The sequence below is a fragment of the Nannospalax galili genome, unplaced genomic scaffold (genome assembly GCF_000622305.1).
Source record: "Nannospalax galili isolate Female #2095 unplaced genomic scaffold, S.galili_v1.0 scaffold452, whole genome shotgun sequence".
Classification (NCBI taxonomy): Eukaryota; Metazoa; Chordata; class Mammalia; order Rodentia; family Spalacidae; genus Nannospalax; species Nannospalax galili.
The window spans coordinates 2,236,145-2,254,856 of NW_008333659.1; the positions used below are offsets into that span (position 1 = coordinate 2,236,145).

At 37.5% G+C, this 18,712-nt stretch overlaps 1 protein-coding gene across 6 annotated transcripts in view; it reads right to left on the bottom strand.

The window, feature by feature from the left end:
- Dgkb (diacylglycerol kinase beta) overlaps positions 1-18,712 on the bottom strand; it is a 772,948-nt gene that overhangs the window by 521,454 nt on the left and 232,782 nt on the right. For all 6 annotated transcript variants that reach the window (XM_008828356.3, XM_017796961.2, XM_008828359.3 and 3 more), the window contains 3 exons: positions 11,449-11,566; positions 8,407-8,495; positions 8,214-8,330 (listed from right to left, as the gene is read on the bottom strand). In XM_008828356.3, the coding sequence (XP_008826578.1) occupies positions 8,214-8,330; positions 8,407-8,495; positions 11,449-11,566 (324 nt within the window). The remainder of the gene's footprint in view (positions 1-8,213; positions 8,331-8,406; positions 8,496-11,448; positions 11,567-18,712) is intronic.

Consider the following 18,712-nt stretch of genomic DNA (forward strand, 5'->3'; position numbering starts at 1 on the left):
TGAAATAGTCATACTTTAGGAAAATTATATATTTTTAACATGGTAATGTGTCTGGTTCAAAACAAAAAGAAACATACCACAGCATCTTTCAGTTTGAACCAAAGAGCCACCTATGAGAGCCTTGGCTGTATTAACTCACCTTTTTAAGCAGTTAATTAGCAACTGAACATAGGAATCTGATGGATGTTGATTTACTGTTGGTGAAGGAACTGCACTGAAGAAGTATTATTCCTATAGTCCTAAACTCTAACACATTTGTCACACAGAGTCCTTGCTCTGAGTTCTAATATAGTGTCCATTAGGCTGTATTATAGGAAATAAAAGTATCTTGTACACATTCATCCATAATTAGCAGCTCTGTCTCACAGTAGCAGACAAAGTTTTCTATTAAAAAAAGATGGTTTAAGCTTCTTATTAAGCACTACTGATCTTTGCCAAGAGGTAAAAGGTATTAATGATAAAGAAACAGTTGAACCCTTGTATACAATAAAAAAAAGCTTACAGTCTGATTAAGCAAATAAAAATGCAGTATTCTTAAAATAAGGGCAAAAAATATCATTAGTTCATTGGGCTTATTGTCTTAAATAAATTATAGTCCTGGATATTTAGATTTATAGGTCAAGGGTGAGGTGACTGGGGTCAATACCCCTCAAAATAAAATAATATGGAAAAGTCAAAATCTTAAAACCTGGTATCTGTGAATGTGATTCTTTAGAAGTAAGGTCTTTGTAGATGTACTCAGTTTAGATATAGCCATATGAGATTAGGTTGATTGATCCATTGACTGGTGGCCTTATAATGAGAAGGTAATCTGGATAGAGTGATTGAGACAGGAAAAGGAAGGCATGTGACAACTGAGACTGATATCACGTCTCAACAAAACAAGGTATGCCAAGGATTTCTAACAACTACTAGAAGCTAGGAAAAGACTAAGGATTCTTCTCCAAAGCCTTCAGAGGATGTATGGCCTAATGACATTGTTATGTTAGAGTTTTTGTCTCCAAGATGATGAGAGAATAAATTTTGGTTTATTTAAAATATCTCGGTTGTAGCATTTTGTTAGAGAAGCCCTAGAAAACTAATACACCCAAACACTAGGAAAATTGAAGCAAAGCCAAAGGTAGACTCTGTGTCTAGGGCTCTTCTGGTCCCTTGGCTGCCAAAGAAATGGAGCTTTTACTCTGACTTTGTACAATTACTTTAAAATGGAGAATGCAGACTCTAAAAAAACTCTGGAAGAAGTGAATTCTAATATGGCAACCCTAGTGTGTATGGAGCGAAGTTGCACTAAATTGTTACTCTTTGGAACACTCTAAAACCACATGTGTGAAGGTCAGGAAGGGGCATTCAGCCTCAGGCTAGCACTGCTCATAGATGCCATCTGAGAGACATACGTCCTCTGTCATACCGTCTCATGTATTTCCAACATAAATAATAAATAAAGTCAATGCCAGATTTTTGCATGTTGCCCATGTAAGAAGAACAAAAGACCTAGAATCAATCAGTTGATAAAGGGACTGGATGGTGTGATGGTTTGATTCTGTATTGACATCATGTAATACTTGCCTTTGTAGAGATAAGTAAACCCAGAATGGCATTTTCTGCTTAACTGCCAGTTTTCTATATTCATGAGTTTTGTCTAACGCAACTTGTGGCAATCTTGCAGCAGCATCGGCATGTAGCAAGGTCTATAAGTTCATTTAGCAATCCATCCACTAGCAAAACAGAGACATACAAAGAAACTCATCCTAAGCAACAGGTCTGTAGTCATTAAGCATATGCAATAATATCTTGTTTCTTTTATGAAGACTAGAATCTGGCATCTGGTAAATATATTCTGGTGGCCATCTACCTCACAAATTTTGGACAGAAAAGCCAAAGCTGTGGGCATCATGTTAAAAGCACTGATCATTTTACAAGCTGTGAGCCCAACTACACAGTGGGTATCTAGGCATCATATTGCTGAGAAATGCTCTTGACAATAAAATATAAATTTAAGAAAGCCAGTGAGGAAATAGTTATAAACCAAGACTACCAAGCATGAAATTATAGACCATGTTTGCTATAAAGTTAATATTTCTCTAAATTAAAAAATCAATTAAAAAGGCAGGTATCAACAAAATAGAAAACACATAATACAATTAAATTAGAAAAAATGAATTTTCTTCGGGTTTGGGGTTACATCTGGAAAGGTGTATTTGTTACTTTTCAGTGAGAAGTCACAAAGGAGAGACTGAGAACATCATGAAGAATATATTGTTGCTCTAGCTTGAATAAGCCTCTTACATCCCATGGGTTGGAAGCAATCCCCAATTTCAAATGTGGATGGTGTTTGGGGAGAGAGCCTTAGTTAGGTGAGGTCAGGTAGATAATCCATGACAGAACCAGAATCCATGTATGAAAAGGGAAAGAGACCCAATACTGAATGTTTCCTTTGTCTTGACATGTAATGTTATCTGCAATACTGTGACTCAGCAAGAAGCCCTCAGATGATGTGTGCCCTTGGCCTGGAAGTCCTTAACTATGAGAATATAAGGAATGGATCTTTTTTCAATAAAAATTACCCAGTCTGTGGTATTGTGTGATAGCAACACAAAATAGATTAGGACAGCTTGTTACTGTGCTGTTCCATCCGTAAGAACATAAGAAAAAGACACAGCAAGTCCTTCTCTGTGTCAGCATGATGCGGAAGACTAACAGCTGTCTTCAAGCCCAGGCCTCAAATCAGTAAAAACAGGCACAGAGGTCCTCCTTAAGAACAGAAATGAACCAGAGATTGATAATTCCTGCCTCTTAAGCAATTTTTCAAATGTACACCAGAAAAAGGGGATGATCACCACATTAAAAATCCATTTGTAAATGATATCCACAGCTATCTTTGTATTCTTTTAAAGGTGAGACATAGAAAAGCCAAGATCATTTTTATATTTTGAGAAATTGCCACTCAGGGTAACAGATACAGGCTCACATCTAGTAAAGTCATATAATATGAACCAACTTTTCTTGGATTGGAAGTAAGCAGTTGGAAATAACTTTAGAGTTTATGACAGCTCACAGTAGCACCTAATTTAGAGCCAGATCTATGTTTATTAGAAAAATCTGTCTCAGTTTTGGAAGAAAAGTGTGTGTGTGTGTGTGTGTGTGTGTGTGTGTGTGTGTGTCTGTGTGTGCGATTATGGAATAGAGTTGAGTTGGTCAGAGAAGAAAGGAATAACAATGATTCATTAGAATGTAGAGACTAGGAAGGGAAGAGAAATTAATCATTTTTAAAAAGAAAAACTTGGTAGCTTGATTTGAAGGAACATATTCAGAGGTGATACTTTTCAGTGGCCTCAATATCTTCAAATTCAGAGTATTTCCTCCATGCTCTCATGTGCTAAAGCATAAACCTTTCTATGACTTGGAAAACTTTTAAATATCATTGTTAGGAGTTTAACATTTTCACTAAAAGGGTATCCTTATATAATAGCTAAAGTTAATTAGCCAGATATATAAAACAGGCATTCTCTGCCAGACATGGTAGCACGTGCCTTTAATCCCATCACATAGAAGGTAGAAACAGGCAAATCTCTGTGAGATCGAGACCAAACTGGTTTACATAGCAAGTTCTAGGTCAGCTGGAGCTACAGGGAGACCCTGTCTCAAAGAAAATTAAAATAAATTAAATTACAATTAAAATATGGGCATTCTCTTGTGAAGCCCAAATAAAATGTATTAACCTCACATCCTGGTGATTCTTGTCTGAGCAGGGATCACTTTTCTCAACCAGAAGCAGCTCAGTATGGAGGGTAAACCCAATGTCAAGGAAGCACTCAGCAGATATCAACAGGGGTTGGCAGTGTGTTCTTAAGGGTGGCAGGACATCAGCAAGAGAAGGAAGAGGAACCCAAGGTGAATACTGGGCCTGGCTCTAAAGACCGAACTCCAACGCTCGGAAAATAGTTGATCAAGTGGGAGAAGATGGTTTTTCACTCTTCTTTTTTTGGCTGGTTTTGCTTTTTAAATAAGTAGCTTTGCACATGGAGAAAAAAACTTGGTTCTTAGAATTGAACTACATCTGTATCAGGTTACTAGTCCAAGTTATCACAAGGACTCACTGAAAACCAAGGAAAAAATGGACTTTTGTCATTAGCAAGTTAAAATTTTACTTACGTGTTGAGGTAATGTATTTCAAGAGACACTGAAATAAAACTTAACTATTACATGCACTCGAAATTCAATATTTAACATTGACAAGATCAGTATATGAGCCAATAAAATGAATCTGACGACTTCTCTAACACTGGCGCACTCCCTCAAAAACTTTGGTTGATTAGAAAAAAAGGTATTTGAGTATCAACCTGTAGCTGGTAACTAAGTATGTAGGGGTACAGCAGTGGCAGCATGCAGACAGAAAACCACTGAAGAACAAATCCAGTGAAGACATGGAGTAAAAGTAGAAAAAAATAGTGGAAGAAGAAAATAATAACATCAAACCATGTTAAGAAAGATGAAGAACTTCACTTGGGGCCTCATAAGAATCTAAGACCAGTGCATTCAGAGGAATGGGATGAGGTAAATAACAGGTGGGGGTTCACATTTATCTTCCCATGGGTTTGTCAGCAGACACTCAGTTCCAGCAGGAGAGTCTGTGGGGAAGGAAGAGAGAAGGACATGTGCCTCGGCTTGAGTCTAAGCACTGTAACAAACTGAAAACCAAGTTGAAGTTAGGGATGGCAAGCCACATTTTTTATCAGAGAATTACGTAGGCTGATGAACAAGCATATCGTAACAAATTTGTATTTCCAGAAACTCTTTCTGGATGGTATGCAGCCTGCATAATAGGAAAAGTACCTCCTGTCAAGATTCTGACTCTAATCTCGCCAGGAGGTGCTAAGAGCTTGCACTAGAGTTGGGAACATGGAGACAAAAACTCAGATTGGGACACATATTTAAAGAACCGATGTGAGGGCTTAGTAATAGGCTATATGTCAGAGATAAAGATGAGAGACTAGGACAAATCAACTTCCAACTATTGCCAATAAATGGAGGCATGGTAATAGGATCATCTCTAGGGTGAGAGCAGATTTGCTGTTCTTTCAGAACACAAACTCTGACCATGGCTCAAAAAATAGTGAGACTTGGGGCCACATCATTCTGGATGTCCTTAAAAGTCTCAGGTGCTACTCTGACGTAGACTGGGCTGTTTCCAGTTACAGACAGTTCTAGAGATGAGACAGAACCATTACAAGTACCACCCATGAAGTGCCCCATAGGCAGCAGGGCTGCAGTTAGGCGCCCATGAATATCTACTTCCCACTAAGTTGCTAGTTAAGTACCAAGCATGTACTATGTATAAGATCCTTTCCTAAATGTATCTATACTGACTTTTTAAACCCATTTTTCCTAGAAACACTTCTATAAGATAGTTATTATTAACTCCTTTTTACAAGTAAAAAATTGGCCCAAATTGATTATGCACATGACTACAATGGCATACCTTGTAAATGAGAGAGACCATTTTAAAAGCTCTGGTTTTCAAGCCAGTCTTGGTGGCACATGTCTTTAGTCCCAGCACTGGAGAGGCAGGGGAAGGCAGATATCTGTGAGATGGAGGCATGCCTGGTCTATATAGTGAGTTCCAGGCCAGCTGTCCCCCAAAGACCAAAATAATCTGGTTTTCTTTAGTGATGTCATCAAGTAATTTTTAAAAAGCATGTAAACATGTATACACGACATAACAGCTTTTACAAAAACCAAAAGAAGCCAAGCTTCACCCTCCATTTCTCTCTGTTAAGTGATTTGTCATGGACTCCATTGATGGGTCCCTGATGAAGCTCACCATTTATAGCACCACAGCCTAGCATTCTCTTGACTCACTGCGTGCCAGCAGCACTTCCTGGAAAGTGTGAGGATAACACTCAGTTCTTTAGAGGAACTTGCTAATAGTGGGCATCATTACTTAAGAGAAGATCAGCCTTAGATTAAAATTGCAATCCCTTCTCTCTCCCCATCCTAAATGCTAAAGCTATCATTACATATTACCAGCCTCACTCCTAAAGTTTCTCTTAAGAAGATTATGAATCTTCTTGATATAAATAGCTTGATATAAATATTGTGCGTTATGTTTCATAAACTAAATAGCTATGAACATGGAACCCCAGAGGTTACAGCTTCAGCGAATAAGGCTGAAGACAGACAGAAAGTTCAGAATTTAGAGAAACTTATAAGAGGATGTCCTGTTTTGTTTTGTTTTGCTTTGTTTCTTTGTTTTTGTTTTTATTTTCCTGACTCTGCTTAACCACTGGAGACTTTTCTGTTTGGGCTGATTTCCTGAGTAAAACTCATAGTTTGACTGACTTAAAACTTAGAGCTTTGAATCTATTTATGGTTTACGTTATGCTCTGCAACAGTGACAGAGCAGCTTCATGTATTCACTGATTTTTAGTATAAAACTGATTATAAGGGTAGTATTTTATGACATGAATTGAAACACGAAGTCCTTGCCTTTAAAAAGTATCATTTGTTCTGAGTAAAACCTTTTTCTTTTGGTTAAAAAAAAGGAGGATCTTCATTTCTTGTTGGGAGAAGGCCAGCATCAAGACCAAAGATAAATGTGAAACTGATGACAGGTATGGCTAGGTATTGATTTTAGACTTCCTGATAAGAACTTTTAGAACTAAAGAAAAGGAATGAGACAAACAAATTAGAATATAGTCAAGGAAAGAAAGAGTCTGAGCCATGGGAGAAGTGACCGCAGAAAAGCAGAGCAGAGGATCACAGAGACAAAGTGAGGGAAGGTGAGGACACCGACAAGAAAATTCCAAAAGCTCTTGTGTGAAAAGAGGCAGCAGACTAATTTTTGACTTTCATACTGAATAACCACTTATAAATTATTTTATAATAAATTGTTAGTTTGTTATTTTAAAATAAATGGAAAAGGAAATAAGAATTATATACCTGACATTGCATTTTCACTTTATAAAAGTAAAGAAATGAATTCTGATAGTCTGTAATTTCAGTTTATGCTAAAATTAAGGTAAAACCAGTGAAAGATAGGAGGTGGGAGGGAGCGGAAAGGAAAGTGACACAGTTCTGTACCTATATAGTCTTCAAACATAATTTTAATATGCATAGATTTTTAAAAAATGAAATTGTGGTGTTCTTAAAATTGAGCATTTGATATACTCCAGCAATTTATGTGCATAATTTAAATCATTGTTACACATTTTATTATACTAACCAAGCACTTAAAAAACTAACACTGTCTTTCATAATTGAGAAAATTTCCAAATGTAAATGTAATTTAACTAAGTAATAGTTGAAAATGATTGAAGAAAGTATGTGCACTTTTTAAAATATACTTAATTGCATTTTTGAAGTATAAGTCACAGTTTGTTTTTCTCATTATGCTCCGCGCGCATGTGTGTGTGTGTGTGTGTGTGTGTGTGTGTGTGTGCACTTAACAACACTGTTTAACCTCTAGGTTCAGGGAAGAAAGTTGAGGCTACAGAAACTGAGTTGCCTAACTTATACAGTGCCCCCTGATCTTCATTTGGACAAGTGTAAGAAAATTAGGTGGGAAACATGACTAATACAGTGATCCGTGAAAAACAGCAACAAACACCCTCCTGGCCAATATAGTGGACAGCAGGTCATCTAGAAGAAAACCTTTCCTTTGAATGACTTCCCAGAAATTAAACAAACATTACTGGTACCATCCCACAACTGCACTTATTCCAAAAGTGATATGAAGCTGCTTTGAAATCACCTTGGTAGTGTCCTAATGTATGTCATGAAAGACCAATGTATTTCTGATTCCTTAATTATCATTACTATTGATGATAAGCATTTCCATCAAAACCTCTTGTCTCCCAATTCAAGATGCAACTGAAGGAGGAAGGCAACATGTTGGGAGAAAGGGTTGGTTGAGCTCAGAGGAACACCAATATACAAAATATGGATAAAAGTGGCTTTTATTTGTAGTTTCTGACTGCTTTCTTAGGAACTCCAGGGGACATTGTGTGAAAACCATGCTATCCCTAAGATCAGTCCTACAATCTGGAGTCTAGAAGGCAAATGCGGCCCTTGAGCAGATGAAATAAGAAGCCTCTAAGCTTCATGCTGATTAATTCTACCATTTGATGCACTTCCAGGGCAATGCCATGAAAGCACATGGGACACACAGTCTGTAATAAAAAGGAAAGAGGGATTTGTCTGCACACGTTACTCACTGTGGTCTGACACCAAACACAATGAAGTCCAGTCAGGCCCTGGTAACATTTAACTGTCTTGTGGCACTTATCACACTTGGTTGGGCAGTTGCCTTCCACCCAGTAATGGTGCATGACCTGGAACAGAAGAGCAGTGTGGTAAGAGGAAGCATCCATGATCACTCTCCCAGAAAGTCTGCATGGCCAAACTTACATCTGTGTTCTTTTTGGACTTCACATAGGTCTTGATGCAGGAGGGAGGCGCTCTCGACACACAGCGCTCGTGGACTGTGTACTTACAGACTGAAAGGAAACAGGTACGCAAATTCAGAGCTAATCCTGTTCCTGATTGCAATTTTATAAGGAAAGAATGACATTAACAGAACCTCATTTCATATCCACTGCTCTCTAATCAATCCAATCAACCACATCAAGGAAAAGTCCAAGTCGACTGTTTTTACCATGGAATACAAAAGGCCAATTAGTACAGGAAATATTATGCATGTGAAAAACCAAGGCTCCTCTATCATGGCATAGCAGGAAATGCTTAATTAAATCAGTCCTCACTAAAATTTTTCACAATAATTCCCAGATGACAAAAATATTAAAGACAAATTGATGACTGCCAAATGGCTTGGTGTCATTTGCTAGAAGAAAGATCTATATTTCACAAAGTATAGGCATGAGAGCAGCTGGCGGCCATGGGAGTAAAAGCCTACAAGTTTATGCTATTTTGTCTATTGATTTATCTAAACTTTAAATGGCTGATGAGTCTATTTCTAGAGACTAGATGTCATCATCCATGCCAGGCTCAATGGAAGTTCATCCTTCATTTTCCATCACAGCATTGTTTGTCCAAAACAACAGCCTTCACTAAGCAACATGTGCAAGTAAGCAACAATTTGTTTTTATATGAAAGCATGAATTTATGCATATATACAAGCAAATGTATATGTGCATGTATACATATAACTGATGCCACAAACATAAAGCATGCACATTTTCTGGCATCTTCACATCTTTCATGGTACGACTCTAAATACAAGTGAGGTCATATATAGGCATTTTTTTAATAAAAGGCTGGTTCCAAATTAACAATTCAAAATTCATAAATATATAGAAGAATTTTTTTAAAGCAATCAGGTCTCTCAAAAGCAAACTACTTCCTGGAATATAAATGAAAAGCATTGAACATTTGCCCACAGCATTGATATAATAAAACTCTGAAACGTCCCGGTCTGAGAACTCTTTTGGTAGCATTAAGGAAGCATACATTCCCATTTCTCTATAGTGGCAGTCATGTCTTGAACATTGTGCTTATCACACTAATGAGCTTTTACAAGGGGATAAAACTCTCTTCCTTTACATAGCACCGCTCATCTGCTTTGAGAATTATCATTTAAAACCGGTATCTTTGAGAATTTCCTCAAACATATTTTGATCATATTCAGCCCCCCGCCCCATCTCCAATCTTATTCTACTACTGCCCTCCATTTCATACCCTCTATTGCTATCTTTTTTAAAGGCCTAATGAGTCTCATTTAAAATATTCCTAACATCTGAGTCTTCCATAATGTGTTCACTAACTTAAAAAGTTATAGATCTTTCAAAATAGTATTTCCTTTCTTGTGGAGCAGCTAGCTACATTTTCAGATGCGCCATCAGAAATTCTTTCTCTTATGCAACATGTGACAAATGCCATGTAATTTTACTAAAGTCTTTAAGTGCTTTAGAAGTTACGTACATAGACCTGGATGTGGTAGCAAACGCCTTTAGTCCCAGCACTCTGAAGGCAGAGGCAGGCATATTTCTGTGAGTTCAAGGCCAGCCTGTCTACATAGTGAGTTCCAGGCTAGCTGGGGCTAGAGGGAGACCCTGTCTCAAAAAGAGAAAAAAAAATTACATAACTATAAGACACTAAGCATGTTTTTTTTTATGCCAACTAGTACATCTAGAGAAAAGAAATTGCCAAGCAAGCTACATAGAAGAAAGGAATGTGGTTGAACTGCTGGATTAATGGAGAACTTCAGCCTTAAGTAAAGAGAGGGCAGAGTCCACTCTGCTTTAGCAACAAGCTCAGGAAATATAATATAGACTTTCTTCAAATAGATATGATGCAGATTTAAAAATACTAGGTGATTTCATAAACTATCGCATACCCTCTTAATAGTACTGACTTAATAGAATAAAATAAAACTTTCAAAAACAAGGGGACTGAAATCAATGCAATGGGCACAGCATAAGATCTAGCGATGCCTTGCACTCCAATATCCATGGCCCTATTAATATGTTCTTTATAGTAGCATGAAAAATAATGTGTCAGAGGGGCAGGGGACATGATTCAGCAGATAAAGCACTTGCCACACAAGTATGAGGTCTGGAGTTCACATCCTAAGAACCCACATAAAATTTTGTCCATCTGTGATCCCAATGTGGGAGGCTGAGACAGAGGATCTATCTCCGCAGCAAGCTGGCTAGTCAGACTAGCTGAAATGTGGCTTCGGTAAGAGATCAGTACATAAGTTGAAGAAGAACTGAGAAAGACATCTAATGTCAGCCTCAGACATCTATATGCACATACATACATGGTGCCCACACTCATAGGAACATTCATACACACATGCAACACACACACACACACACACACACACACACACACACACACACATACAACCTGCCTAATTCAGATATTTAAATTAAGAGGTCATTATCTGGATCGTGGGGTCTGGATCTGGGAGGGAAAGCTGAGCTAGAATTGTGAATGGGAGAGAGAGAGAGAGAGAGAGCCAGAGCCAAAACTTTTTCTTAATGTGAGTGAAAACCTATTTTTACTCAATTAATGTAACTCTTTTTAAAGTCTTGAAACAATCTTAAATCTCACACTAAGTCCATTATGAATAAAGTAGCTAACTTAGAAAAATTACAAAACATGAATAAGATATAAATATGAGATGCTGATGGAAATTGAAAAATATTCCAAGAAAAAGTGAAAAATATGAGTAAATGGAAATTAACTATTGTAGAAAGAAAGTAGGTAAAGAATGAGAAAATATCCTTAATTCTTTTTCAAAGAAATAACTTGCTAAAGCATGAGAAAGCTAAACTTGGAAAGACCTAAGATCTGAGAAACCTCAGGGAAACAAGCCCCAACAATCAAGGCCTGGGATATGTCTTGGGTGCCCGTGTACAAATAGGATTGCATGAACTCGGTTTCCTAAAGCAAAGTGATGACATCAGGCAGAGCCAGCATACTCACAGGAGCAGCAGAGGCCCTGCTTCCCCACACCAATCAGCATGTTCAGGCAGAGATTGCAGTAGGCAGGCTTGTTAAAGTGCTTGAGTCGCCACACATGCTGTCCGTCATCCTTCACATTCTGCACAGGACGTGAGAGAAACAGATTTCACTTAATGAAATAAACAGTAGAATCTGTAAGTGCCAATAAAGCTCAGAGCTGGACCAAAGCATCTGAAGACAATCTGTTACTTCATCTCTGACTTTCTAAGAGATCGCCACAGAGTCCAGAAAAACACGTGTTCTAGCCGAGGAAATGGTGAACAAATCTCAGATGCTACAGCAACCCACGAGAGCTTGTCTAATGTCAACAGCTCAACAGCAGAGCGCATACCATCATAAGAACCTGCCAAACAGAGCTCTCCCTAAACACATGGCTATGTCTGGCTCACCTTTGAATACCTCTTGCTTAGCACAATTCCATAAGCAAGTAACTGAATGAAAGAGAGAAAGGACTTGGGTGGAAGAGCCTGAGCAATGGAAACTTGTAAAGACTGTATTAACCCTTGTTTAGTAGTGGGAAATGCCAAGTCAGAATGAGGTTACTCGTTTTGCAAGGAAACAGGGTACACTGGCAGAAGTTACGCATATGGATATGAGTAAGACATTGTAGGACTTCCCTTGCTGAATCCTAATACAATTGTCATACCATATTCTTTATCAAATAATAAACGTAGAGACAGATGTCATTTGCTTATCTCTTGCAAAAATAGATGGCTTTGTTTGTTCAGAAAGATAGCAAAGGTATGAAAACTGTAACACTGTGTATACAACAATCACTATAATAATTTGCCGCACTAAAGCCTTGGGTTTGCCTTAGTTCATAGTTTTAGTGAAAGTGCTACATGGTTTACAATTCTAAGTAAATATACATAACATTATAGCTGTCAGCTAATTGGTATTTATTCACCTCTGTATTGTTCAAGATTAAGTAACAGGTGCTAATGTATGTTGAACTCCTTAAAAGAAGGCCAAAAATATTACAGGAATCTGTCATCTATCATCACTTTAGTTACCATCAGTTTGTTCATGAGTACACGACCTTCATACCTCATTCACCAATCAGCATGAAACTAAATTTCAGACATTACTCATTGATATTCTATTGATACCAAATAACTTATAATTTTTCAAGTTAGCAAAATTGCATAGTTCTTAAAATATACTCATCAAATAATATTTGAATACTTATTAGGTATTGAGGAACTAATTCTGTACAAGGGTAATAGAAACAAATGCAGTTCATCTTATTTCTATTGATAATAAAATATTAATAACAGGGCTTCTAACCACTCATCCTTATCCCAGCCAAGAGACAGGCTACCAGATTTATAACACTAGAGAACATACACAGTAACTGTTTCTCACATTAGAACTAGAAATGTCAAATTTGCAGCATAAAATGAAACGTTAATGAAAATGCTTCCTAGGAGGTAACTGTCAATGGACCGCTTGAATTTTTGCAAGTTTTGGAGGCGGAAGAACTGTCTTGTTTTTCCCCAGGCAATCTTTTCAAGGATACTTGATTAATAAATGGTCTTGTGCAATGGTGATGTGACTCTCTCCAGAAGAGACAGTGGGTTTACATAGTGCTCAGACTAACGAAGACATGGGTTAAACAGACATCTGTACTTCAGAGAAACTGTGTTTCCCAAGCCAGGGGTTCCACACTCTGATGTGTGCTGGACTCACACTTCTTCAGCCCCATGAGAGTCCAGGAGAAAGGCAAAGTGACTGGACCATGGAGTGCCTTCTACCTGCTTTCATGTGAGCAATAAAGCCAGCTGTCTCTGAACCCAGGCTCATGTCCTCTGCCACCATTCAGAAGGAAACTAAGGCAAATTGATAGCCTAACCTACAAGGTTTAGAGAAATCTCAGAACTTTCTTCATTCTTGGTAATTTTCATATTTGCCTTTGGACAAGGGACTAAGAAGCTGTCAATAAGCAACTGTGCCCAGGAGAGAAACAATCGCAATGGCCACCATGTCAAAACTCAGAGTGGCTTTAGTTTTCTTCTAAAATTAAAAAAAAAAACATTTGCAGTAATTTCTGAGTCCATTTCTGGTTTGGGTGTGTCATAACAATTTTAGTAGCTATGTAATTTAAATAGGGTGCTGCATGTCTAACTTTATTAGGTATTTTATAATCTTCTATATATTTTTAATTCCAGCCTTATCTTAAAAGAATTAAGTATCTTGATATTAAAAGTTTAAGTATGGGGCTGTTCATGTTTGGTAACCTTTGAAAGTAGCAGTAAATTGCTTTAAGACATTTTTTAAGTAAAAAGAGAAAGGGAAATATTCTGAATTTCACATGTAATGCTGTTTTTGCAATCTTTGTGATTTTCAGTGATTGTCCATTCCATGAGAATATGCCTCATCCTGTTGGAGAGCACATATGGACTAAGTTAGTTGGCATTTTCCTTATCAAAAAATAAACAAGTCTGAACGTGGGTGTTCTGTCAATCAGAATACTTAGCCATGTTACAGGCTGCAAGTGATGTACAAATCCATTACTTGAGCATAAATGCTTTACCAAAAAACAAATTAAATAGCTCTATAGCTCTTAGCCAGATGCATTGCCAAAATATGCAAAGGATGAAATATGTATGTGACTTCTTTAGGAGAAGAAATTGAAACCAAGAGCCAAATACTTCTTAGCAGTGCAAATTGCACTCAGCTCTCTGAATCCTCATGTCTTGTCTTGTCTTGTCTTGTTTAGATTGTAAACTTAGTGAGGATGAGAGAGAATCTGTCCCATTCTATATTCCATCAGCAGAACATATTGCTAGTGATATTTCTATAGCAAATAAATATTTATTACCAAGAAAATAAGTCACTTTTATGAAAAAATTAAAATGAACAGAGTCTCTGAAAGGCCTGATTCCTGACCTACTAGGAAAATGTGAAGAGACTATTGCAGCTTTCTTCCTGTTTCCTCTAATAAGATGAAAGTACCCACTTTCCTTTCCCAGGCCATGGTGTGAGATTTCATTATACAATACCTGAGAAGTTAATTTAGCTCCTTGAAAAGTGGTGTTATATAAACAGCAAATATTATTACTATCATGTGGTTGAGTTGTGTAACATTCCAATGTTTCAGCCAAAAGAATTGAGAAGGATGTTTGTAGGTTCACGGTGCACTATTCCATAAAATATTCCTCTTTTTTCTCACTATGAGATGCAACACTATAATGTGCCTATGAGGGAAAGAATGTTTAATGAATCCTGGATTCATTCTAAGACAGAGCTAGCTGCACCCTTTCTCAAGCCAAAATCATGCTCCAAAGGAAAAAAAGGCCTTTGGTGTTGCTTATCTCTGTGAGTTCAAGGCTAGCCTGGTCTACATAGTGAGTTCCAGGCCAGCTGGGGCTACAGGAAAACAAAAAGACCAAAAAAAAAAAAAAGAGTCTACAGGAGCATAGATAATGTTCAGGTGAACTAGGGCTACTCTAAATGATACTTATTTTCAAAAGATCTTAAAGAGAAAATTCACCAATTTCTCAGGCCAAATTTCCCTTCCCCATATCCAGCCATATTACTTCAATGTATAGAAGAACTAATGTTGCAAATTATTTCCACTCCTTAAATAATGATCACTACATTGATTTGCATTTTATGTCCAAGATCTCAAAAAGGTTCTATCAATATAAAAGAAATTATTCTTTGCAACAGAAACTGAGCTATATTAGGTCTGAACAAAGAAAGACTCTAGAGAAAAATATTAAAAGTCAGGCAGAGTCACAAGTCCTTTGCTAATTTCCATGCATCACCTTCTGTAGTTAGGCTTGGCCCATGCCATTTCTATAGGTCTAGTCAAATTCTCCAATATGTCATACCACATAGCAATTTTCCTTGAATAACCTACTCTAGGATATTAAAATTTGTCTCATTTATCTGGTTTTCTAAGTCCTTAAAAGATTAAACTATATAAGACAGTAAACCAAAACTCTTAAACAAATTAAGAAATTTAAACTGAACCACAGAATATCAGTTTTCCAAATATAATTCAGTTTAATTGAAGCAATCACTGTCCATCACTCATAAATCTCACTAGGGAAAACATCCATTTTTCATCGTTAAGCCAAAAAGTCACAACAAAAAAGTGCCCTTGAACAGTCTTTTATGTGTATGAGTGCTTTGCCAGCATGTATGTAAGTGCACCAGTGTGTACAATGCCCACGGAGTTCAGAAGAGGGTGTTGGAGACCCTAGAACTGGAGTTACAAATAGTTTAGCCTTCATGAGGGTACTGGGAACCAAACCCCAGTCCTCTGCAAGAGCTGTTAATGCTCTTAACTGGTAAACCATCTCGCCATCCTCCTCCCCTCCCTGCCCCTGCTTAAACGCTCTTAATCAATGGCATACTGTATATACCTGTAAGGATTAAAGAACAATATTCTTTGAAGCCATATAAAGAGATGAAAACATTTCATTCAAGTGCAATTTAGGATAGATGTGGGCAAACAATCTACAGTCAAGAAGTTTAGTTTCTTCCTAATACTGTTATTTTGCTGTCAAACTGTCATCTAAACAAATCTACAGAAATGGGCTGCTGGCAACCTTGGCCCGAGAAGGTTCTTTTTGCAATGAACAGAAGTCAGTGCAGAGAGCCATAAGTCCGCTGAAGTACTAAGAATAAGTTTTATGAGTGTTCAGACTTTAACAGGATATCTTTATCTCCCTGAGCCATGGTTCATGGAAAAACACAGAAGAGGAGGCAGAAAAAATATCAGAGCTAGTAGACTGGGAAGAAGGTGGTGAAGTGCTGATTCTAGACCTGACATGACCATTGCATTCATGAACTCACAGCTGCTGTGGTTACTGGCACAAGACCTGCACAAGACCAAGCCAGCTAAAATTCCACGTGGATGGGAGAGGGCTCCTGAAGACCCACCCCTAGATGAGTGACAGTGACAGATGCTAGCTGCTGTGGGAGAGAGAATCATTCTTTGGGGGAATGGCCACTGGCTGGTTGCCCAGTTTCCAGTGACTGGTCCCTTACCCATGCACATATGGGTAGCACGAATTGTGCTTAGTAGATTATAACAAATAAAAGAAAGAAAAGGAGCTAAATTCAATAGGAGTTTATGAGAGTCTCTGGAGGGAGCTGGAGAGGAAAATGAGGGGTAGATGTGATCATATTTCACTGTACACAGCTATGAAATTTGCATAAAATAAATTAAGGAAATAAAAAAATTTTATGGCTGGATCAAGAGCTCAGAATTTAAGAACAGAATTTAAGGCTTAATTAATTAATGAACCCCAAAGTGAGTATCAATTTGGTAAAGCTCACTGCTTCTGTGCTGTTTTCTCCAATATTCCTTGTATCTTGTTGACCTCCAATTGTTGTAAGTGATGATGTATTTGTTTCACTGCTTCTCCAGAGTAACTAAAAATAAATTAAATCTCTTTCTGTTTATAATCTGAAAAATCAGGGACACATTATGCACGGTGCCTCCCTCCTGCAATCCTAGAACTCAGGAAGCTGAGGTAGGAAGATCTCAAATTCAAGGCCAGCCTAGATGGCAGAGTGAGTTCTCAATAAATCAAGGTTATAGTGAGATCTTGCCTTAAAAACAACAAAGCCTTAGTAATAGAACAGACCAGCAGCTGTCAAGCTGCTGCACTTGGTCACATTTATCCAGAAACCTGCTTTTGTTAATAAAGTTTTATTGAAACATAGCTTTATACATTATGATTGCTTATGTCCCATAACAGCATAGTTGAGCAGTTTAGATAAAGACTTGGTAGCCTCAAAACCTAAATTATTTAATATCCCTCTATAGTCAGTTTCTAGTCCCTCAAGAAAAATCAACAATTAGAAAAGGGAAACATTTTCATTCAATGACAATTTTATTGCTTTTTGATTGTATTTTGATTTTCTGTTGTTTTGTTTTGTTTTGTTTTATGAGACAAAGTGTCCCTGAGCCCCAGCTGACCTGGAATTCCCTATGTAGACCAGGATGGCCTTGATCTCACATAGATCTGCCTGTCTTTGCCTCCTGAGTGATGTGATTAAAGTCATGTGCACCATACCTGGTTTCAATGACTGTTTTAAAAAAAGTATTCAATGACATGAATCCTGATGAAAGAATGAATAGCACTCAGGTATAAAATTGTTTTGTAGTACTCAAAATCATAAAGCAATGAAAACTCTTAATTTTCTCCCACAGATATGAGATGGCATGACTTTGTCTTTCCCTGCCTAGTTTGTTTTGATTTTTGTGTGTTTTACAGAAACTCTTATACGAGAAAAGAAACAATTCTTCCTCTCTGGTGATTTGGTATAACATTAGGTCTTGGTAAACTATAAACTACACTTCTGATTTTGGTAGCAAACTAGATAGTATTTAAAGTGTGGTAGCTTGCTTCTTAAAGTTTCTTGAGAAGTAATAAACTACAAGGAAATCACCACTGTTGTGCCTCACGTTAGAACCACATTCTCCCAGAAGGCCACTCTTCTCCAGGCAATTTGGCTAACACCTTACAGTCACGTTCAAATATGCATGGTCGATTTAAATCTGCTCCTGAGGCTTAGAACTTATGGTAGAAAAGCATGTATAGGACAATTTAACACAGCAGACTGTACACGAGTGGCCAGCATAAAGAGGAAGAACCTAGATGTCCAATTAAATAATGAAAAGCCGGGGTGAGAGGGTGGACGGCAGTGCAGCACTAGGTACCAAGTTCTCTGCAGGTAATAACGCAGTAACTGCCAGCAGCAAGGAAATAAATATCAATTACAAAAAAATGGTTATTATCACACAATTGTCTTTTACTGTCAGTCTTGCTTTTTAAAACACTTTCCATGCCTCAGAATTTAAGAAGCTGATTCTAGAAAGTAAATGTGTTTATAATAATTACAAATAATTATAAGACCTACTCATGTTATTTTAAAAATGGTTTTCAAACAGTTGCCTTATCCTTTTTAAAAAGCCTGAAAGAAGGGAAATGTCTGTTTTATTATGACGGTTCTTTCAGTGGAGAAATATCCAATCCTCTATTTAAGGTGCTTTCCTCATGTAAAGCAATGTAGCCCTGCCATCTAGTGGCTGTACTTAGTAACAATGCTCTGAGCGCATAAAACTCCAAATTGTCCATATCTTCCTTATTAAGGCCTGTTTCCTACTGTTCTTCTCTTTCAGGTTCTTTCTTTTCCTTTACCTTCCTGTTTCTTTTCCATTATCCTGGTTCCTGTAGTTATTTCTGGATACATACTTATCAGG